This window comes from Gossypium arboreum, chromosome 13 (assembly GCF_025698485.1).
Source record: "Gossypium arboreum isolate Shixiya-1 chromosome 13, ASM2569848v2, whole genome shotgun sequence".
Classification (NCBI taxonomy): Eukaryota; Viridiplantae; Streptophyta; class Magnoliopsida; order Malvales; family Malvaceae; genus Gossypium; species Gossypium arboreum.
The window spans coordinates 7,613,649-7,638,574 of NC_069082.1; the positions used below are offsets into that span (position 1 = coordinate 7,613,649).

Genomic DNA, 24,926 nt, shown 5'->3' on the forward strand with positions numbered 1-24,926 from the left:
CACAGTCACAAGAGTTGATTGATAGTGGCTTTGCTCGACCCATTTTTCACCTTGGGGGCACCGGTTCTGTCTGTTAAGAAGAAAGATGGATCATTGAAGCTGTGCATTGATTATAGACTGCTTAACAAGGTTACAATAAAGAATAAATATCCATTGCCTCAAATTGATAATTTGTTTGATCAATTGAAGGGTGCCACTGTATTTTCAAAGATTGATCTTTGTTATGGTTAATATCAGCTACGAGTAAAAGACTCAAATGTGCCAAAGATAGCTTTTAGAACTAGGTATGGACATTATTAGTTTCTTGTGATGTCATTCGGTTTGACAAATGCACTTGCAGTTTTTATGGATCTGATGAACAGAATTTTTAGACCTTATCTAGATAGGTTTGTGGTGCTATTTATTGATGATATTTTGGTTTATTCTTGAGATAAAAATGAACATGCTGATCATTTTTGGATTGTGCTGCAAACACTGCGTGAAAAATAGTTGTATGCCAAATTTAGTAAATGTGAATTTTGGTTATGAGAAGTTGGTTTTCTTGGACATATTATATCTGCTAAAGGCATTAGAGTGGACCCAAATAAAATCTCAGCAATTCTTAATTGGAAGCCACTGAAGAATGTATCTGAGGTTAGAAGTTTTCTGGAACTAGCCAGTTATTATCGAAGATTTGTTACGGGGTTCTCGATGATAGCTTCTCCAATGACTCGTTTGTTACAAAAAGATGTAAAGTTTGAGTGGACTGATAAATGCCAGTAGAGTTTTGACAGATTAAAAGCTTTATTGACATAAGCACTTGTGTTAATTTAGCTTGAATCGGGTAAGGAATTTATAATTGACAATGATGCATTGTTAAATGGTTTAGGTTGTGTTTTGATTCAAGAAGGTAAAGTAATAAACTATGCTTCAAGACAGCTAAAACCACATGAAAAGAATTACCCAATACATGATCTTGAATTAGCAACAATTGTGTTTGCATTGAAAATATGGCAACATTACCTGTTTGGTGAAAAATGTCATATATTCACTGACCATAAAATTTTGAAGTATTTGATGTCTCAAAAAGATTTGAACTAAAGACAGAGCAAGTGGCTTGAGTTATTGAAAGATTATGATCTGATTATTGACTACCATCCGAGAAAAGCCAATGCAGTTGTAGATGCTCTGAGCAGAAAATCCCTGTTTGCTTTGCGAGCTATGAATACTCGATTATCGTTATCTGATGATGGTTCAATTATAGCTGAGTTAAAAGTTAGACTGACATTTTTGCAATAGATTTTTGAAGCTCAGAAAGATGACAGTAAGTTACAAGCAAAACGTATGCGGTGTGGATCGACTTCTAATTCAGAATTTCGGATTGGAACTGATAGTTGTCTATTATTCAGAGGCAGAATATATGTACCGAAGAATTCAAAACTAATACAGAATATTTTGAATGACGCTCATAATGGTAACATGTTTATTCATCCTGGTAGTAGTAAAATGTACAATGATCTGAAAAAAATGTACTGGTGGTCAGGAATGAAACGGGATATTTCTAAATTTGTATCTAAATGTTTCATATGTCAGCAAGTAAAAGTTGAACATCAGTTGCCTTTGGGATTATTACAGCCAATTACGATACCGGAATGAAAATGAGAAAGAATTACCATGTACTTTGCATCAGGATTACCCCTATCTCTAAAGAAGAAAGATGCCATTTGGGTAATTGTTGATTGGTTGACAAAGTCTGCACACTTTATTCTGGTACATATGGATTTTTCTTTAGATAAATTGGCCGAATTATATGTCTCTGAGGCTATTAGATTGCTTGCAGTACCTGTCTCTATTATTTCAGATAGAGATCCTTGATTTACATCCCGATTCTAAAGCAAATTGTAAGAAGCTCTGGGTACACAGTTACATTTCAGCACTGCATTCCATCCTCAGATGGATGATCAATCTGAATGCGTAATACAGATATTGGAAGATATGTTAAAATGTTGTGTACTTGAATTTGAAGGTAATTGAGAAAAGTATTTGCCTTTAGTTGAATTTGTTATAATAACAGTTATCAGTCCAGTATCAAAATGGCACCATATGAAGGTCTGTATGGTCGCAAATGTAGAACTCCATTGTATTGGACAGAACTCAGTGAGAAAAAGTTACACGGAGTTGATTTAGTCCATGAAACCGAAGAAAATGTGAAAGTAATTTAAGACAGTTTGAAAGCAGCTTCTGATCGTCAAAAGTTCTATGTTGATCATAAACGGAAAGAAATAGAATTTCAGGTCGGTGACAAGGTATTCTTAAAAGTATTACATTGGAAGAAATTTCTCCTGTTTGACCATAAAGAAAAATTGATTCCATAATTTATTGGACCATATGAAATTACAGAAAGAATTAGACCTATAGCATATCGGTTAGCATTAACACCAGAACTTGATTAGATTCATAATGTTTTTCATGTGTCTATGCTACAATGATATCGATTCGATCCTTCACATGTTATTTCTCCATTAGAGGTAGAAATTTAGCCTGATATGACATATAGTGAAGAACCGATCAAAATCTTAGCTCGGGAAACAAAAGAGTTAAGAAATAAAAATGTAGCATTAGTAAAAGTTCTTTGGCAACAACATGGTATTAAAAAAGGAACTTAGGAACTAGAGGATACCATGAGAAAGCAATATCCAAACCTTTTTACCGGTAAAATTTTTGAGGATGAAAATCCTTAAGGGGGAGAGTTGTAACAGCCTATTTTCAGTGAAATCGGAACAGTGGTTTTGAGACCACAAATCCAAGTCAGAAAGAAAATTTATTTTTATATTTTTGCATAATTTGCATTATAATATAAATTTCATATGAAAATTTTGCTAAGAAAATTTTATCGATTAAGTACTTAATTACGGGAAGGACCAAATGGCATAAAATGTAAAAGTTGAATTCTAGTAGGTAGAAGGATTAAATAGCTATAGAATTCAAAAATTGATGTCCTTATATGGTAATTAGAACATTAATCAAAAGTTAGTAGATATTTTTATAATTCATCCATGGAAATTTAGAAAAGGGTAAGGACTAAATTGGAAATAGAAATAATTAAAAGATGATAAATAATTAAAAAAATTAACATATTATTTTATGTCATATTCTTCCCTAAAATACATGGAAACCCTATGAAAGAGAAAACAATCTTTCTTGGCTTAATTGGGTAAGTTTTCTTGTCCCGTTTTTAGTAATTTTGATATTTTTGAAACTGGGATAGTTCAATTTGTCTATTTGGGGGATTAAATTTGAAAATTTATCAAAGTATAGAAATTATGTCATGGATGAATATGCTGAAAATTTGAAATTTATGGTAGAAAATGAAAGGTTGTTGATAGATAAACAACTTTTACAAAGTGATTTTTGGTGAAAACATGATTTAAGGACTAATTTGTAAAGTTGTGAAAATTGAAGAAAAATTCTGAAATTTATAAAATAAAGGTGTTGTAAATTGTATATTGAAATTTCGGTTAGGCTTGGAATAGGGAGTAAATTGCATGAATTTTATTTTCCGAGCCTAGGGACGAAATTGGAATTTATGAAAAGTTTAGAGGCAAAATAGTAATTTTGCCTAGGATGTAAATTGAGTCCAAATAAGTATGAAATGTAATAAAATGATGATTAAATTCATTTATATAGATCCAGATAACACAAATTTGAGGCTAGATCGAGGAAATGAAAAAGTTTTAGATTAGTAGATTTTTATATGCAAACAAGTGTCGAGGTAAGTTCGTGTAACTAAATTGTGTATATTTATATGCTTGAATTGAATGTTGTGTACGTAAAATGTATGAATGTTGTAATATATGAATGAAAATATATTTGAAATTGTTGAAAAAGGTTAAATTCCATTTGAATATTAGATTTCGATGGATAAATGTGATTTTCCCTATTAAAATGAGGTCCTGCATTTGTTGCTGACAGATTTAGCTCGGATGAGTAATCCTATTGACCTCATTACAAATAGGATTTAGCCAGGATGGGTAATCCTGATATAATTCCTCTCGAGCATGTGTTACAATTAGGATTTAGCCCAGACTAATAATCCTAATTGAGCTCTTCTGAGTATATGTAATAGAAAGGATTTAGCGTGGACTGGTAATCCTGTTATATAATATGTGGCTTGAGAGTGTGTTTCCTAAATAAGTGCCCTAATGGGTACTCTTGAATATGAATTGACGAGTTATTGAATTGTACACCTTGAGCGTACTATCTGAATATCCATCGGAATTTCAATGATTCAAAAGATAAAATACTTGACATGATATGAAAATTATGAGATGAAATGAATAATGTCTTGAAAGATTATAGCATGATGAGCTTATCTATGTTTACTTGATGTATATGAGAATTATGTGACTAACATGTTTGATTGAATGCATGTGTTTATGCAATTTTGCCAAGTTGATGGAAAACATGTTATTGTATGCTTAGATTTGATTAATGAGATTGGAAAGTTTAATTCTTGTTATACGAACTTACTAGGTATATAATGCTTACTAGATTTTATTTTTTTTGTTTTATAGTGTTCGGAAGCTCGCAAAGGTTGGTGAAAGGTTGGAGCATCATCACACTATCCATAAGCTTATTTTGGTATAATAACAAACTTATTTTGGTATAATGTCATGTATAGGATAATTTGGCCTTAGATGGCTTAAATATGTTATTTGTAATCTAGCCATTGGAATGGCTAGTAATAGTTTGTTTTGGTACTTATTAAGTATAATGTCATGATAAACACTTATGTGTTAAGTATGAATGATCAAATGATATTTAATATTTAGGTTAAACATGCATGAATGCAATGCTATAACATATTATAAGTTAGAATTTGCTTGAATTTAATGCTTGAATTGGTTGGAATTTGGATGTAAGTTTTGGTGCAGGATATTGGTAAAATTTTGGGTGAGAAATGAAGCTGAAATGACTTTATTTTGTCTACACGGGTAGACACACGGGCATGTGTATAGACCGTGTGTGACACACGGCCTGGTACATGGGCGTATGGTTAGGTCGTGTGTCCTCTGTATCTTAAATTTGAGAAACAGAATGCCCAAAATTGAGTACACGGGCATGTGTCTTAGCCGTGTATGCTACATGGCCTAGAACACGAATGTGTGTCTTGGCCGCGTGAAACCTGCACCTAATTTTAAAAAATTTAATTAACCATACAATCTAGCACACGGGCGTGTGGCTGGCCGTGTGGCACAAGTCAGATAGCTACCTAGTTTAGAACACAGCCTGCAGCACGGGCGTGTGAGCCCCGCATCTTGGAAAATTTTTTAAATTTAGTGAAAAATTCTTGGAGTTCCCGATTAAGTCCTGACTCGATTCTAATACTCATATTGGGCCTCAAGGGTCCATTTAAGGGACGTTATGAAAATCTAGAAAAATGAATAGTAATTGACATGAATTATCTGTAAATATTTTGTAAACTCCAGGAATACTCCGTAACCCTATTCCAGCAACATATACGGGTTAGGGGTATTACAGTACTAGTTCAAAAAGATCAAAGTTCAAAAGCATTATACTTGCTACTCTTCTTTCAAATAGGACTTTTTATGGGCTGCTGTCCAAGTGATTCTTAAGCAAAAATGGTGTTTGTTTGTTGAGGCATTGTGAGTAACTTAGGGCTGGTAATAGGGTGGGTGGATATTGTTAAATTCACTACTGTTCTACAATTGATATATGTTGTTCGACCACCAGTCTCGTTCTACTATGGATGTATAATTTTAAAATCCACTACCACCTCCATGAATGTTGAATCATACATCTCTAACCCACCCCGCTCCGTTACAATTTAATTGTTGCTACTTATTTTAATTTTTTCAATCTTTTTAAAATCAAGTAAATATTTAAACATAAAATATGTGATTTTTCTTCTATATTATGTTATTATAATTTTAGCCTTTTAATAGTTTATATATAAAATGATAAAACAAGAAATGTATATAGTGGAGCAGGTTGGAGCGGGGCAAGCAATTCCTATAATCATTTCATATCTACTATCCAAAAGAAAAATCCGACCTGTCACATTCTATATCCACTTTTCAAACAGAAAAAATCTACTCCATTCGGAGTGAATTAATTTTAAATTCATAGGACAGTTCGAGTTTTGCCAACCCTAAATTAAGTCCATGTTTTAACTGTAAAACCCACCATTTTTAATTGACTATTATTATAAAAGCCTAGTAATTTTTGTGGGCCATTAGCCTTTTTTTTATATTATCGAATCCAACTTTATGTATAGTTTTTTAATGAAGTTTTTATAAAATAATAGATAGAATCACTTACAATTTTTTTTATATGGTGATTGTTGACATTTGGAAAAAGCTAACCTTAAGGAAAGGGAAGTGCATTTCGATTGTAAATTTTAACGATTAAGGTCAGTTTTGGTTTAAATTTCTTGAAATCTTTGTGTTTTAAATCTTTTTTTTAAGTTGTATTTTATTTGGGTTAATTTAATAATTTTTGTCAAAATTTGGTGAGGTTCCAATGACATTACCTTGAATTGTCAAAATATGTTTTGAAATTAACTTGAAAATTAATTTTGAAACAAGCACTATATGATCTATTTCGTACCACATGGGTTGGAGGCACAACTGTTGTAATTTGTAAAATGTTAGCATTTTGGTTCACATGGTTGCTGATAGTTACACGACTTGAGCATACGACCGTGTGACTTCTGTATTTTCATATTTGCCTTTAACTTTTGAAAATGATGCGTTTTGATCCCTGTTTGTTTCCAGGTCTTCTCTAGAGCTCAAATAAGTTCATATAAGACTCGGGAAAAGTTTTAAATGGCATTACATGATTGAAATGACTAGAGTAATTAAATTTTTACTGTTAAATTGTTTATAACTATTCTGTTTTGTACTGTAACATTCTGTAACTCGATTTCGATGATGAAGGCGACTGTGAAGTGTTACACTTGGAAGTATCACTTCATCATTTTATTATTGGAAAGGTAAGTTGATATGAAACTTACTATATATATATATATATTTTTTTTGCCTTCGTGTATTTAGTGTGGTTGTGTGTGATGGTCATGCTCAACGTCATATAAGCTAAGGAATAAGTTGAAGGTATTATATGCATGATGATATAATATTGATTATCCCTTTTGATGTATATATGATGAGTTTCGCTAACACTCCTGCTCATCAATGGCTGATTTGTTTCCCCTCTCAACTTTATCTATATTTTTCCCATTGCAGAGCGAAACTGGGCCGACATGCCAAGACTTTTTCCCCAATACATTCCTGTAGTAATCAGCATAGGTTGCCTCCAGCTCGTAAAAACTGTTGACAACTACGCCGTAGCTTTTCAGCTCTGCTTCCTTGATTGCTTTCAACAGCTTGGTAGAATTAGTTTCAGCATCTTGTTTGACGTAATCCGGCACTTGGTTTCTTGTTAACTTGATATCGCCTGGTAGGTTAGGCACCACAAAAGGTTGGGAATCGGACTGAACTTCTTGTATGGCTTGTATAGACTCATGCACTCCGATGCACAAAATGAAAAGTAGCTAATTCCAAGAAAAACCAACCTGGGGATCCCGAATTTGTTTGCAGCATCAGTAGCCCAGTGGAAGAACGTATCAGCCACCAAACAATCTGGTTTACGTCCTTGTAGCAGCTTTTCAAAGGGTTGTTGAAGCATGAGTGCGGCCTGGAAGAAATTGGTAATCATTTCCAAATTTCCGTCTTGGGAAGTAGGGATCAAGTCAACATTTTCACACCCTTCAGGCAACCCAACGTCGACAGCCGGGAAGTTGAGAAGCTCAACACCGATGTGGATACCAGATTCCTTGCTTCTCTCGATTGTGTTGGAGAAGAGAAGAGCGTTGACTGGAGTGGTAAATATAGTTGTCTGTCTTCACTCCTCGACTCGCAAACATCTTGGCCATATCCACTACTGGGATGAGGTGACCATGAGCCAAGAATGGAAGGAAGAACATATGAATTTCTCTTCTCATTTTCCCTTGAAAAACACTCAAAAACAGTTGAATTTAGATTAGAAGTGATAGGTGATGAAACTGGAAATTTCTGGGATTGTTTGAAATTGAAATTATTGTGTGATGAATTTCCGCTGACACTGAAGTGATGACCTGTATAATCTAGGATCGAGAAAGGAATATATTCCTTCATTCGTCAGTCTCAATCTTACTCTGTTCAAATTAATAAAAAATATTAGTAAATTCAACAAAATTTAAAATATGTTGATAATTTTTTAAAAAATTATCCCTGTCTGGAATGAGATGAAGAGAAATAAAGCAAATTGATTAATTTTTTTTAAATTATCTCTGTCCGGAATGAGATAAAGAGAAATAAAGTAAATTGATTAAAATTTAAAAGTTGATGGTCAAAGCGATAAAATAAATTAGGACTAAAATGATAAAATTAGAAAATATTAGAAAATAATTTTTAAAAGTAAAAAGATTTTTACTTTTAATTTTTATCCAATTGACAAACTATCAATATTATTTTCTATATTTTTAATTATTAGGACTCTTTTATCTTTTAAAATTTGCATCAAATTATTTTATGCTTAATTATTATTTTTATCAAGAACATCAATTTTAATTTAATTTAATTATTATAGGTTATTTAAGTAAAATTATAATTGAAAATCTTATTTAAGCAAATTATTTATTTTCTTTTGATGACATAATTCAACAAAAGAATATTAATATTATTACTGATGTAGGACAACATAAGTTTTACTTAAATTTATTCAATTAACATTGATATTATTACCGGTGGAGGATAACATTTAGGGTTAACTTTCTTTGAATGAAGGAAGTTGACATGGTACATTTTTTATGTATATAAATTTATTTTAATATATGAACCCTGAAAGGAGGGCTCTTCCAATTTAACAGTAAAGCAAAACATGCATGAAGTTGAAGAACCAACCGACAATATGAAATGTCTATGGATTTAATGAGAATGTAAGCTTATTTCTTCAATCAGAGCATCCAAATCAGAGTAAGAAGACCCTCCTTTTTCAACAGCTTTTTTTGCTGTTTCGGCCAGTGCTTTGGCTTTGTTTCTCATTGCTTCTGCTCTATCACTCTTCATGATCTCCTTCACTGCCTTTTCAATGGCTCCCCTTTCCACAAAATCTCCCTCCAGTCTCACCCATTTCTGAACACCAACGGCCACTCCAATCTTCAAGACTTGAGTCACCAACTTTTCATTGTAGAACTGCTCTGCAAATATTGGCCAAGTGACCATAGGCACACCAGCACACACGCCTTCCAAGGTTGAATTCCATCCACAATGAGTCACAAATCCTCCCACTGCTTCATGATCAAGAATCAAAACTTGGGGTGCCCATCCTCTTATTATAAGTCCCTTCCCTTCCATTCTCTTCTCAAACCCTTCCTGCAACCAATCCTCATCTTCTTCATTGTTCTTTGGCTTCCTCACAACCCAAATGAACTGCACCTCTGATACTTCAAGGGCCATGGCGATCTCCTTTAACTGAGCAGAGGTGAAGTTGGCCATACTCCCAAAACATATGTAAAGAACCGAATTGGATGCTTTCGAGTCAAGCCACTTCAAGCACTCGTGTTCATCAATGGTTGATTTCTTCCCCCTCTCTAGTTTATCTATAGCTGTCCTATTGCAGAGCGAAACAGGGCCGACATTCCATGCCTTTTTACCCAACACATTCCTATAGTAATCAGCATAGGTTGCCTCGAGCTCGTAAAAACTGTTGACAACTACGCCGTAGCTTTTCAAGGCTGCCTCCCTGGCTGCTTTCACCATCTTGCTAACTTCATTTTCATCCTCATGTTTGACGGAATCTGGCAGCTGGTTTTTCGTGAACTCGATATCGCCGGGAAGGTTAGGCACCACAAAAGGTTCGGAATCGGACTGGACTTTCTTGTGTGGCTCGTATAGTCTCATGCACTCCGTTGCACACAATGAGAAGTAGCTAGTTCCATGAAACACCAACCAGGGAATTCCGAACTTGTTTGCAACATCAATAGCCCAAGGGAAGAACATGCCAACCACCATGCAATCTGGTTTACATTCTTGTAACAGCTTTTCGAACGGTTCTTGAAGCATGCGCACGGCCTTCCAAAACTTGGACGTCAGTTCAAAACTTAGGTGAGTAGGGATCAGGTCAACATTTTCACACCCTTCAGGCAACCCAAAGTCGACAGCCGGGAAGTTGAGAAGCTCAACACCGATATGGATACCCGATTCCTTGCTTCTCTCGATTGTGTTGGAGAAGAAAGAAGCGTTGACTGGAGTGGTGACTATAGTTGTCTTCACCCCTCGACTAGCAAACAGCTTGGCCATATCCACAGTTGGGATGAGGTGACCATGAGCCAAGAATGGAAGGAAAAACATATGAATTTCTCTTCCCATTTTTCCCGGAAAAAAAAAACTACCGTTTAGAGTTGGACTAAAAAGTGAAATATTCTGGGATTGTTTGAAATTTAGTGATGGTTTTCAGCTGACACTGAATCGACGACATGCTGATATATAATACCGAGAAAGGAATATACTAATCCTATAAAGGAAAGTCAGGATTTTTCGGGGTAATACAGTATACGTCCTTGCATTCGTCATCTCCTTATATGGAAACTCGTAATAGTCGATAAAAGCATTGGGAGAAAAGTAGAATGATAAAATCCAATTTGAACACGGAACGAGGAACACCGAACATGCGTTGAAGTTATGTGATAGTTTAAAAATGGGGCTGAAGCGAGTGAGTCAAGTCTTTGCAAGTTTCCAGAGAACAAAAACTCCTCTAATTCTTGCTACATTGATTGAACTTTTTCTAGACTAACATCACTTTGCCTTGCGGTTAACGCTAGTGTTGTTTGAAGAATAAATGGTCAAATTTGCTTCTGCCCGGAGTCTATCAGTTGTCGATAGATTTTTCGGGAAAGTTCTTAAGCAGGTTTGACGAATTGAGGAGACATAGGATATTTGTACCAAGCTAAAACCTTTAAAAGTATTATGAAAAGGTGTTCTTCTTTTAAAAATTTAATAATGTTTATAAAATATTTATTTTAAATATGATGATGTAAAGTGAAAATTTTAATAAGGATAAAAAATAATTTTAATAAAAACGCTTTTTCAAATGTTAAAATTAAAATTTTTAATTTGGGTTAAAATCTCAGTTTAAAATCTAAATTTGATTTAAAAATATGTTTGTTTATTTTATTTTTATTTCTAATTATGATTAGGGTTGAAAAATATTTTTAATTTCAATGGTAAGCAAAGCCTAAATTGATTAGTACTGATTGTCATTGTTTATCCCCATGATTGACAATTTGCATGGAAAGTTTTGTTCTTTACTTAGGACTAGTTTGACAATACTTTTAAAAGTTATGTGAAAAAGTATTTTTGAGAAATGTTTTAAAAATTTGATTTAAAATTTAAGTGTTTAGCATTGCTGTCAAAAAGTACTTTAGAGAAATAAAATATCCATTTTAGACACGTTATTATCAAGTAACAAATATGCATTTAAATAATATTTAAATTAATTAATATTATTATATTTTAGTAAGAATATAAAATTTTATTATAACTTGTTCTTAATATTTTAATATATGAAATATAAATTTTAAATATTTTAAGCAATAAATATTAATTATTTATAGAATTTAATTAGAATATATAAACTAATCACCAAAGTAATTAAGCACCACCAGTGCTTTTGGGAAAGAAAAATTAAAAATTTTAACTTTTCCTTTTTAATAGTATTTTTTAAAATTATTTTTAAAAAGCTAAAATTTCAGCTAAAAGTAGCTTGTTTAGCACAGTTTTTCTTCCAAAAGTACTTTTAAAACCATAAGTGTTTTTTTAGACACTACTAAACAGACCCTTAGTTAAAATGATTTTTGGTTGAGATTTTTCTTTTTCATTTTTTTTTTTACTTTTTCATTTTTTGAGTTTGAATTGGTTGGATCCGAAATGATATTTGAATGCAGAAAAGACTAGTTCCAATTGCTTTTAGCACAAGAAACGCAAGATGTAAAAAAGCAAACAAGACGAGATGTTTGTACAATTTGATTTCCTTAAATATAAGGAGTCTCACCCAGAAATAATATTCATTATCTTAGGACATTATACAACTGACACTTACAAGTTTAAACTTCTCACTTTTAAACTTAATATTTAAGCATCTCCCTTTAATTTTTTCCTTTGAAAATTTTAAGACTCTTAACAAAAAAAATACTAATAATGCACTCTTAAATCAGTTCTTCACTAATAAAATAATTACTTTCAATTCTCTATATAAACTTGGACAAATTCTTCATTACATCTTTCAATAATGATATAAATTTCAATCATTATCTTTTATAGTTACGTATATTTTTTATTTTAATTTAAGTCATTTAAATAAAACGAAACAATGTGAATAATTAAGAATGAATAATTAAGAATTTAACAAGTGACATCCGAGTTTTGTCATGTTAAATAATTAAGAATGAATTGATTCTTTATTAATTTTGGATTGATTCGTTTTTCTTTTTAATTTTATGGATTTAATATTTTAATTATATATTATGTTGAATCTTGGAGATTCTTAATAATTTTTGGTTTTGATTCTTTAAATAAAATTTTAAGGTTTTATAAATATAATCTAGTTTAATATTTACATATGCTATTTGAAAGATGAAAGTTTATTTATTTATTTATAATCAATTGATAAAAATTGATTTGTGAGATTTCTTTTCTTCTTTTTACACCATTATTTTATAAATTTTGGTTAAAGTCATTATTAAATTAAAATTACAGACTTACAACTTTTTTACAATTGAAGAATTCCAATTGGGTTGTATAATTGGTTTTGAAAGTTAATTCACTTGATAATTGAATAAATGAATGTTGGTAAGATATATTTTATTCGCACTATTTGTTTTAAATTTTCTGTTTGTAGTTGAATATATATAGAATCATCATCCTTTATCTTTATTTATGATGAATTATATTCACCATTGAATTCAATTCATATATACGAATGATTACTTTTGGTTTCTTTTATAATTATTTTATGTAAGTTTTAGTTTTTATGGAATCGGACTAAAATTAAAATATTTGGGATTATTTTTTAAATATGGTGGCTATGAATTTTCATATGTAGTTGTGCATATAAAGACTTTTATATAATTTGGGATTCTTTTTATATTTTGTGGTTATGGATTTTTTTAAAGTATTTGTGCATATAAAGAAGTTTTATGATAATGTCTTTAGTCATGAATATAAATTTGAGTTTACATGAAATGTGTAAGGCAAGATAGTATTATTTTTATATTTGTGTGTGTATATATATTATATGCATATCAATAATTTTGAGGATTAATGCATGATTATAGTTTGTGTGAACAGTGTTTATAACCATTATTCAATAAGATATCTTTTATAGTTTAATTGGTGAAATTAAGTTTTGATGGATACCATTGAAGTTTTTTTTTTTTGTTATGGTTATATATTCAATTTTATGGGTGCTTTGGTGCAAATTCATGTCAACTATATACATATTTAAATATTTTGGTCTTAAATTTGGTTATATAATCTTAAGTTTTGGCATCTTCGGTTCCAAATATTTGGTTAAATTATGATGATATGGTTTATTGTATGAATTGTGGGATATGCTAACTATTATGATTTTGTTTTTTGAGATTTATTGGCTTGAAAATATTTTTTAAGTATTTATGTGAATATCTGTTTAATCACAAATATAACTTTGGATTTACATGGTAAATTCAGGGTAAGTTTTTCTATTTGATTATGAATACATGTATATATGTGAATTGCTTTGGTGTTTTTATCCATTCCAAAATTATGAATACATGGACTTGTTAATTATTTGGCTTTGAACCACTACATTATTTCTGTTTGGTTTTGATATATATGATTTTGGAATAAAAAAAAAAAAGAAGAAATAGTCAAAAATTAAAGTTTTCGGTTTTTATTGCATTATTAAGACAACCTTATTTTGTGTTATTTCAAAGTCTATAAAACAATAAAAAAATAGTTTTGACATTTGACTATTGGGGAAATTTAAATTTGAATATTGGTATGTTTATATATATTTTAAAATAACTTAATTGAAGCAAAAAGTCACCAAAGTGATTTCTTTGTATAAATTATTTTGTTTTAAAATATAAAATTTGTATGCATGTAACTTAAGTTATGTTGATATTGATTGGCCCAAATGAAGGTTAATAATATTACATGTATAACTATGGTGATAAACATGTGACGATTATTCTATTTTACATGTGAGTAATGAATTGGCCCAAAGGAACATTTATTGTTCGGCATATTCTTATTGTCAATATTTGATTACTACACCAAGATATCAATTACAAGTTAATATTTTTTCAAAGATGAAATATTAATGGAGTGTCGATATCTTAAGATGATGTTTACCTTTATTCAAATTATTTTGGTTTAAATTTGAAGTATTATGTGAGGTTTATGGTTTAAGATTTATTCAACTATTTTTATATTTGCCAACATCATTGTATGTTGTTTTGGGATAAATATATATACATATGTATACTATTATCTTTTAATTTGATTGAAAGATGAAATTAAAAGAAATATTTTGAAACAAATAAATTCAAATTTTGGCTTTAGGTTTTAATTAAGGATGTCTAATATTTTAAATAAATTAGTTGAAACAAAATGCTGCCAAAGTGACCTCTTTTCTGTAGATTAGTTTATTTAAAATATTAAGATGATTATATGTTTTTGTGATTCATGCGTTTATTAATTGACCCAAAGGTAAGTTAATATTTGACAGAATTACAACGACATCTGTGGTGATAAATGTGTGACAATTATAAGGTATTTTATGTGAGCAATAAGTTAGTCCAAAAATTAATTCATTGTTTAACATAGTTTATTGTCAATGTTTGATTGCTACAACAAGAGTACCGCTTACTGTTAATATTACTATCCAAAGACTTGATATTAATGTAGTGTTTGGTGTATTGAAATGAGATTAACCATTATCTTGAATTTATTGTTTACTTATGAATATTGATGTGAGCTTACTTCATCTTCTACTGCCACAATATCTGCTAATATAAATTCTATACACATGCTTAATGGGACTAATTTCAATGAATGGAAAAGGCACTTACTTATAGTGTTTGGCAGTATGAACATAGACCTTACATTAAGGGAAGAACTACACATACCTCTCATTGCGGAAAGCACCCCCTATGTTAAAAGGGATTTTGAGAGATGGGATCGTTCAAATTGCATGAGTCTGATGATCATGAAGTATAACATTTCAGAAGCCTTTAGGGGTAAAGAATCTAAAAAGATTACTCAGGCCAAAGTTTCCTTGACGAAATTGAGAAACATTTTGCTAAAAATGATAATGTTGAAATGACATCACTTCTGACTTCTTTGATGTCTATAAAGTATAAGGGTCAAGGAAATTCTGAGCGATCTAAGGGCTATGAGTTTTATGATCCCACAATTAAGACTATTTTTGAGATGAGAATTGCAACATTCTTTGAGGATGTTGAGTTTGTGGGGAGAAATAAGGTTAGAGATATTGTTTTTGAGGAAGAATTGGATTCTAACTCAGTTCCTACTATCACTTTTGATGATGTTTAGGTTCTCATACCTATTATTGATTAAGAAGTGAATCTAGAATCTCAATAAGACAATATTGAACAACTCCTTATTTAAGATGAGGTAATTGTTCCAGAAGAACAAACTCAACAACCTCAAGAATGAATGTCATTAAAAAGGTCCATTAAAGAAATGGTTATAATGACTTTAGTGGAATATTTTGACATTAATCAGATGAATTTTAAGTTAATGGTTTCTCAATGGTAACATTGATCATACATTTATTTGGTGCAATTAGAAAGCTTTGTGTAACAGTCTAATTTCAGTGAAATCGGAATAGTGGTTTTGGGACCACAAATCTGAGTTCGAAAAATGAAATTATTTAAATTTCATAAAATGATAGGTATTATGATAGGAATATTGCATGAAAATTTTTATAGAAAAATTGTATTAATTGTATGTCTATTTGCAAAAAGGACTGAATTGAGTAAAATGTTAAAGTTGTATACTAATAGCTATAGGGATTATATAGCTAGAGAATTCAGAATGTGAGGTCCTTATATGGCAATTAGGCCATTGATGAAAAACATGTAGATATTTTTTAGTGACTCATCCATGGAAAATTGAAAAGATGCAAGGACAAAATTGGAAAGTGAATAGATTAATATATAATAAAAGATTAAATAGAATAAAACTTATTTTATATCATCATCTTCTCCATAAAATACATGGAAACCCTAAGAGAGAGAAAGGAAACTTCTCAAGCTTGAATTGGTAAGTTCTATGTCCAGTTTTTTGTGATTTTTCTAATTTTGAGATTGGGAAAGATTAATCTCTTTATTTGGGGGATTAAATTTAAAAGAAATTAAAGTTTAGAAAATTACCCATGGATGAATATGTTGTAAATTGAAAGTTTTTGATAGAAAATGAAAGATTATTAATAGATAAACCACTTTTACAAAGTGATTTTTAGTGAAAGCATGTGTAGGGACTAAATTGCAAAGTAGTGAAATTCTTGAAAAAATTCTGAAATTTATGAAATACATGTGCTGTAAAAGTTATATTGGAATTTTGAATAAGCTTGGAGTAAGGAGTAAATTGCATGAATTTCAATTTCCGAGCCTAGGGACGAAATTAGAATTAATTAAAAGTATAGGGGCAAAATGGTACTTTTGCCTAAAATGTGAAATGGGCTTGATTGAATGTAAAAAAATCATAGAATTGATGATTAAATTTATTGATATAGATCCGAAAGTGTTGAACAAAGAAAAAGATCGAGGGAAAGAAAAAGTTTCGGATTAGTAGATACGATCAATTGTCAAGGTAAGTTCGTATAACTAAATTAAGCATGTAAGTGTGTTGAATTGATTGTTGAATTATGTGCATCATGATTTGTAATTGGCATGTACATTTAATAAACCAATGTTGATTTGTGATTTACATGTAAATAATGAAATATTACATGAATCCGTTTGAATATTGATTTCCGATTGGACAGGTGATTACCCTGTATATGAGATCCTACATATGTTGCAGTAAAGGTTGTTCTGAAAGGATAATGTAACACCCCGTACCCGAGACCGTTGCCGGAGTCGAACACGAGGTGTTAACGGACTTAATTCACTTATTTATACACGTTCATTTTAAAATTTCGCACAAGTGGTTAATCGCATCATAGTCACTTTAAAAATCATATCTCGAGTTTCAAAACTCGAAAACTGATTCCGTAAATTTTCCCTAAAACTAGACTCATATATCCGTTTAAAAATTTTTTTCTAGAATTTTTGGTCTGGCCAATTAGTACATTTTATTAGTTAAATCTCCCCTGTTACAGGGTTCGACTACTCTGACCTTCATGCATTGCGACTTAGATATCTCCCTGTACAGGGCTTCAATACTTATGCCGTTTGTTTCTAATGAAACTAGACTCGAAGAGGAATTTGTAAATATAAGGCATGACTTCTAATTATCTCTGGTTAATTTATAGTGAATTTCCAAAGTCAGAATAGGGGATCCATAAATCGCTCTGGCCCTATTTCACGAAAACTTAAACATCCCTTGAAATACGGCTCATATGATTGTTTTGTTTCTTCCATATGAAAATATACTCATCAAGGTTCGATTACATAATTTATTAGCTATTTAATTTGATTCCTACTATTTTTAGTTATTTTTCAAATTCACATCACTGCTGCTGTCAGCATCTGTTTTTAAGGTAGACTATACCTATTTCATGATTTTCCATGGATCAACTAGCCATTTGTCGTACATAGCACTAAAATGATCGTGATTAACCATTCCAATGGCTAATCGTTACCAAGCATTTCCATACCACTCAATGAACAATATACAAAATGATTATAATGCTATGCTCAAGATATATAAGCCATTTTCGCATGGCTATCCAAATTTATACAATACCAAAAGGTACATGACCAACAACAAAAGGCGGTCCTATACATGCCATTTTCGAGTTCAACTAAAAGAGTACCAAAAGGGCTTTGATAGTGTGGACGACTTCGACTTCGACAATCCCGAGTCCGATAGCTGACGAACTAAAATCTATAAAACAGAGAATCAAAGAAACGGAATAAGCATTTAATGCTTAGTAAGTTTGAGTAATGAAATTTATTTTTGACTAAAGTATAACATTCATATGGCTAAATGAATAACTTCATATATGCACATTCTCATAATCCTACTTACTTCACACTTCAATCAACATATTCATACACAAGGTATCAAACCTAACTAAAGGCCGAAAGTTCGTTAATCAATTGAACGAATACTATTTAAAAACGAATCGACTTTTTCGATGAATGTACGAAACATACCTTATCGTTTGGATTTTATTAGCGTATTAATTGAAATTATTACAGCAAGATCGCTCACTTCCAAACCCAAGTATCTTCGGGATTTAGCCGGATATAACAACTCGCACAAATGCCTTCGGGTCTTAGCCCGGATATAGCAACTCGCACAAATGCCTTCGGGTCTTAGCCCGGATATAGCAACTCGCACAAATGCATTCGGGTCTTAGCCCGGATATAATCACTAGCATAAATGCCTTCGGGACATAGCTCGGATATAGCAACTCGCACGAATGCCTTCGGATCTTAGTCCGGTTATCATCCGAATAATCATGCACATATGTCCACAAATCATAACACATCTTTATTTCGTTTTCATTACTAGAACTCAGACACAAGGCACTTATCTACCATTACCATTTCGGCTCAATAACCACATACAAAGAGCATGGTTTTGATTCACTATACAACATGATCTAATCGAATCATAATCTAAGTTCCATTACTCGAAAACTTACCTCGGATGTGGTCGAACGATTTCAACGGCTATTCGATCACATTTTCCTTTCCTTTATAGGATTTAGTTCCCCCTTGCTCTTGAGCTTAATTTAACAAATAAATTGATTTAATCATTTGGAACATCCAAGAGAAATTCAAGGTACTTAGCCCATATATATTAGGCATTAGAGTCATATATGTATGAAATCATGAATCAAATTCAACATATTAGCCAATATTCTCCTTTAGCCGATTTTCTAAGTCAAGATAAAGCCATCAATATGCTTACCTTTAGCTGAACGTACAACATCAATCCATGTACTCATTCATGTGGCTGAATATGCATGTCTATGTTGAGGCCGATTATATGCTTAATACATTCTACAAATATGGTTACTTGTATTGACTACATACCATTTTGTTTCAAGTTCAAAACTCGGCTAATACACATATATACACTAGTAATCAAATACTAACATTTGCACTTCACCTTAATAGCTAGCTTAGCAAACCTCAATTTAACATATAATTGTTCATAACACAATTAAAGCATCCTCTCCATTCCATCAATTCAAAACACATACATTTCTCAATAATATTCAAAATCATATTCGGCCTTAGTACATACTTCATCATAATTTTACATCATGGCCGAATGCTCTTTTTAAACCATTTACCCTCACAAAGCATAAATTTCACCATCAAACTTACAAGCTTATAATCCCATGAATTTTAACATCATAATATCTATCCAACTCTCACTCATTAATTTCTATCATAAATCTCAAAATCTATAGTTTTCTTCTTTTTTTTTTCTACCCATGACCGAAACCTCCAACAACACCAAATAAAAATATACTTCATGGGTTTAAGGTAGAACCAAGAAAGGAACTCATAAATATCAAGTTATAAGCAAACTATCATTGTTCATCTAGATTTAGCATGAAACAACCACCATCACCCTTGTTAATTACCATAGCCGAAAACCTTACTCATTCCAAAATCAAAATTTCAACATGGGTTACAAAAATAACTTGATATCTCACCCAAGATCAACTAAAATTTCAAGAACTAGTATAAACTCCTTACCTTAATATTAGCCTAAGATGACCGAATGCTTCCCTCCCTTCTTCCTCTTTTCATTTCGGCCAAGAAGAATCAAAAAGGATGAAGCTTTTTTTTTCTTCTAGTTACGGCAAAATGGGGGAGCAAGGATGAAACAACTTTGGTTTCTCCTCCCACTCCCCTCATATTTTATTGTTCTTAACACAACATGTTATCACAAAATGTTTATAATATGTTTTACCCATCACATTTTGTCTATCCTCATTGTCATGGCCGGCCACTACTATCAAAGTGGGGAAATTGACATGCAAGTCCACCCTTTTGATTACATGCACTAATAGATCCTTATAGATTAACCTATCACATTTCAAAAGTGTCACACATAAGTCTTATTAACTAAATTCACATGCAATTAACTAAATCGAAGCTTAAAACTTTCACACACTCATATTTACATATTTTAGACAATAAATATTATACTCAAATACTTCGGTGACTCGGTTTAGCGGTCTCGAAACCACTTTCCGACCAGGGTCAATTTAGGGCTGTCACAGATAATCTTTTGATCTCATAATGAAAAGGAATGTAAACCAAAAGGGTAATACTTGAAAAGGATTTGTGTACCCAAATGGTACAACTTGAAAAGGTTATGTACACTTTGTATGTACACTTGGAAAGGTTAGGTATACTTTGTGTATACCATATGAAAAGAAAAGGTATATTTTGTGTGTACCACTTGGAAAGGAATGTACATCTCAGGTGTACAACTGGAAAAAGAAAGGTCCATCGGAAATTCAATAATTCATCAGTAACGACATACATAGTGATATAAAGAGAAACGACATGATGAGCTCATCTATGCATTTTAGTATTTTTGGAATCTAATCAATTGGTTGAATGATTGTGTATAGGCCTTAATTGCTAATTGACTAAGTTAATGGACATATTACTTAATGTATGAATTAGTTGTTGAACATGAATGGTAAGTGTAGTTTGGTTATATGAACTTACTAAGCATTAATGCTTACTAGGTTTATATTTTTCCTATTTTATTGACAGACTGACTAAATCAGCTCATTTTATTCCAGTACGTACGGATTATTCTCTTGATAAGTTGGCTGAATTATATATTTCTGAAATTGTGAAATTACACGGAGTACCTATGTCTATTATTTCGGATAGAGATCCGAGATTTACTTCGAGGTTTTGGAAAAAGTTGTAAGAAGCTTTGGGTACAAAATTGAATTTCAGTACCGCTTTTCATCCACAAACTGACGGTCAATCCGAAAGAGTAATTCAGGTACTCGAGGATATGCTCCGATATTGTGTTTTATAATTTCAGGGCAGTTGGGAGAAGTATTTACCTGGGTCGAATTTGCCTACAACAACAGTTTTCAATCGAGCATACAGATGGCACCGTACGAGCTCAGTGAGAAACAGATTCACGAAGTTGACTTGATTAGAGAAACTGAAGAGAAAGTGAAAGTGATTCGTGATTGTCTGAAAGCTGCTTCAGATCGAAAAAAGTCATATGCAGATTTGAAGAGAAAAGAGATCGAGTTCCAAGTGGGTGATAAAATTTTTCTAAAGGTATCTCCGTGGAAGAAAATTTTAAGGTTTGGCCGAAAAGGCAAGTTGAGTCCGCATTTTATTGGGCCTTATAAGGTTATTGAAAGAGTTAGACCAGTGGCTTATCGGCTAGCCTTGCCAACCGAGTTGGAAAAGATTCATAATGTGTTTCATGTGTCGATGCTGCAACGTTACCGTTCTGATCCTTCACATGTGATTCCTCTAACAGAAATTGAAATTCGACCGGATATGACCTATGAGGAGAAACCAATAAAGATTTTGGCTAGGGAAATTAAATAGTTGAGAAATAAAGTATAGCCTTAGTAAAAGTATTGTGGCACAAACATGGAATAGAAGAGGCTACATGGGAACTTGAGGAAGCTATGAGGAAACAGTACCCGAACCTTTTTATCAGTAAGATTTTCGGGGACGAAAATCTCTAAAGAGAGGAGAATATATTACCCAGATGGCATTTTTCTTTTTCGGAGTCAGAGGTAAACCTGTCACAAAATCCATCGTAATTCTATCTCATTTCCACTCGGGAATCATCACTAGTTGAAGTAAACCTGAAGGTACTTGGTGTTCAGTTTTCACTTACTGGAAAATCAAGCATTTTGCTACAAACTCAGAGATATCTCTCTTCATACCATTCCACCAATATATTTTCTTCAGGTCGTTGTACATTTTCGTACTACCAGGATGAACTTGCAAACAACCACTGTGTGCCTCATGTAAAATCTTCTGAATCAACTCAGCATCTTTTGGTACACATACTCGATCATGGAACATTAAGCAATCCTCTGGTCTAATTCAAAAATCTGAGTTACAATCCAATTCACACTGAGCTCGCTTGGCTCACAATTCACTGTCATTCTTCTGAGCTTCACAAATTTGCTGAAGAAATAGTGGCCTAACTCTTAACTCGGACAAAATCAAACCATCATTAGACATAGCCAAATCTATACCAATAGCTCTCAAAGCAAACAAATTTCTACTTAGGGCATCTACGACTACATTCGCTTTCTCGGGATGATAATCAATTATTAATTCATAATCTTTTAATATTTAAAGCCATCTCCATTGTCGTAAATTCAAATCTTTTTGATTCATCAAATATTTCAAACTTTTGTGATCAGTAAAGATTCGGCATTTCTCACCGTATAAATAATGACGCCAAATCTTCAAAGCAAAGACAATGACGGCCAACTCTAAATCATGTGTCGGGTAATTCTTCTCGTGCGGTTTCAACTGTCTTGAGGCATAAGCTACTACTTTACCTTCTTGCATTAAAACACAACCAAGACCAATTGATGACACGTCACTATAGATCACAAATTCTTTCCCCGACTTGGGTTGCACTAATACTGGTGCTTTGGTCAACCGCTCTTTCAACTTCTCAAAACTTTGTTGACACTCTTCAGTCCAATTAAACTTAACATTCTTTTGCAACAGCTTATTCATAGGAGAGGCGATCATCAAAAATCCCTCGACAAAGCGTCGATAATATCCAGCTAAGCCCAAAAAGCTTCTAACCTCAGATACATCCTTCGGCGATTTCCAATTAACAATTGCCGAAACTTTGCTCGGATCGACCCGAATACCATTACCCGAAACTACATGTCCCAAAAATCTGACTCTTTAACTCTCAACTGATACTAACCGGATCTCAAATCAATTTTTGAAAACACTGTCGCCCCTTTTAACTGGTCAAACAAATCATCGATTCTCGGCAACGGATACCTGTTCTTTATGGTCACCTTGTTGAGCTGTCGATAGTCAATACAAAGTCTCATGGATCCATCCTTTTTCTTTACAAACAACACGGGGGCACCCCAGGGAGAGAAACTCGGTCTCATAAACCCCTTATTTGTTAACTCTTGCAATTGAGCTTTTAATTCTTTCAATTCAGTCGGAGCCATTCTGTATGGAGAGATCGAAATTGGTGCAATTCCAGGTAATAAATCAATAGCAAACTCTACCTCTCTGATCAGAGGCAACCCTAGTAATTCTTCTGGAAATACATCCGGGAACTTGCAGACTACCGGTACTGATTCAAGCTTCGACTCAGACATTTTAGTATTTAATACATAAGCAAGATAAGCTTCACACCCTTTTCCCATATATCATCGAAAGGTACATATACGAAATCACCATAGGCAATTTATTTGATTCATTTGTTTCCACCCGAAGAATTTCACCATTTTCACATTTCAACTCAAGAGTTTTCTGTCTGCAATTTACTCTGGCATCATGTAGTATCAACCAATCCATACCCAAAATGACATCAAACTCATCAAATGGTAGCAACATTAGATTAGCCGGAAAGCAGTGACCTTGAATCATCAAAGGGCAATTTTTACAAACCTTATCTACTAACACATATTTGCCTAAAGGGATTGACACTTTAATTACAAATTCAGTAGATTCTACAGGCAAGCTCTTACTAGATACCAAATTCACACAAACATAAGAATGAGTAGATCCGGGATCAATCAATGCAATGACAATAGTATCATAAAGAGAAAATGTACCAATGATCACATCGAAGATGACGCCTCTTCCGAAAGCACGTATGGCATAAGCTCTAGCAGTGCTCTAGCTTCCGGCCTCCCGCTTGATTCCTTTGTCACACTTCGATCGCTAGCTCCACTTCTAGTATTTCTGAGGTCTACCTCTATTAGCGAGATTAGTCCGTCTGCACTCAAATTTTTCTTCTTCAACCCTTTTTGGGCAATCCTTAATATAATGTTCTCGGGAACCACATTTGAAACAAGCCCGGCTAATCATCCAACACTCTCCGAAATGTTGTTTACCACAGTGCTGACACTTAGGTCTATTAGATCTCACATTACCTATACTCGCCATTGAAGTAGCTTGAGCTTTAAAACCCGAATATGATCTCCTACGATCCCGATACGAATGTCCAGTTGAAACAGTCAACCGAGGATTCATTTCTTTAGACTTCTTTGACTGAGATTGGAATGACTTACTCATTGGCCTCTTTCTTACGCCTCTCGCTTCATTCATGCCTTTTTCTTCTCGTTTCGCTTTTTCACTTTACAAGCTCGATCGACCAATACCACAAACTCTTTCAACTCTAAAATCCCAACTAGTAGCTTGATGTCTTCAATTAGCCCATCCTCGAACCTCTTACACATAATAGCTTCGGTGGACACACACTCCTGGGCATACTTGCTGAGTCTGACAAATTCACGTTCATATTCTACCACAGACATTCTACCTTGTTTCAGCTCAAGGAACTCTTTCCGTTTTTTATTAATGAACCGCTGGCTTATATACTTCTTTCTAAACTCCTCTTGGAAGAAATCCCATGTAAAAGAAATCCCATGTAACCCTTTCTTTCGGAACCACAGATACCAATGTCTTCCAC

General features: G+C 32.7%; 1 protein-coding gene and 1 pseudogene across 1 annotated transcript; both read right to left on the reverse strand.

The window, feature by feature from the left end:
* Window positions 1-7,102: 7,102 nt before the first annotated feature.
* Window positions 7,103-8,002, reverse strand: LOC108485024 (scopoletin glucosyltransferase-like; annotated as a pseudogene).
* Window positions 8,003-8,744: 742 nt separating this feature from the next.
* On the reverse strand, window positions 8,745-10,591 carry LOC108484495 (scopoletin glucosyltransferase-like). Its single transcript, XM_017788299.2, has one exon. It carries the CDS (start codon window positions 10,407-10,409, stop codon window positions 8,967-8,969), a length of 1,443 nt encoding a protein of 480 aa, XP_017643788.1. The 5' UTR covers window positions 10,410-10,591; the 3' UTR covers window positions 8,745-8,966.
* Window positions 10,592-24,926: the final 14,335 nt, after the last annotated feature.

Excerpts from the sequence above, each read along its gene's own strand:
- LOC108484495 (XM_017788299.2), bottom strand. The coding sequence starts at position 10,409 with ATGGGAAGAGAAATTCATATGTTTTTCCTTCCATTCTTGGCTCATGGT.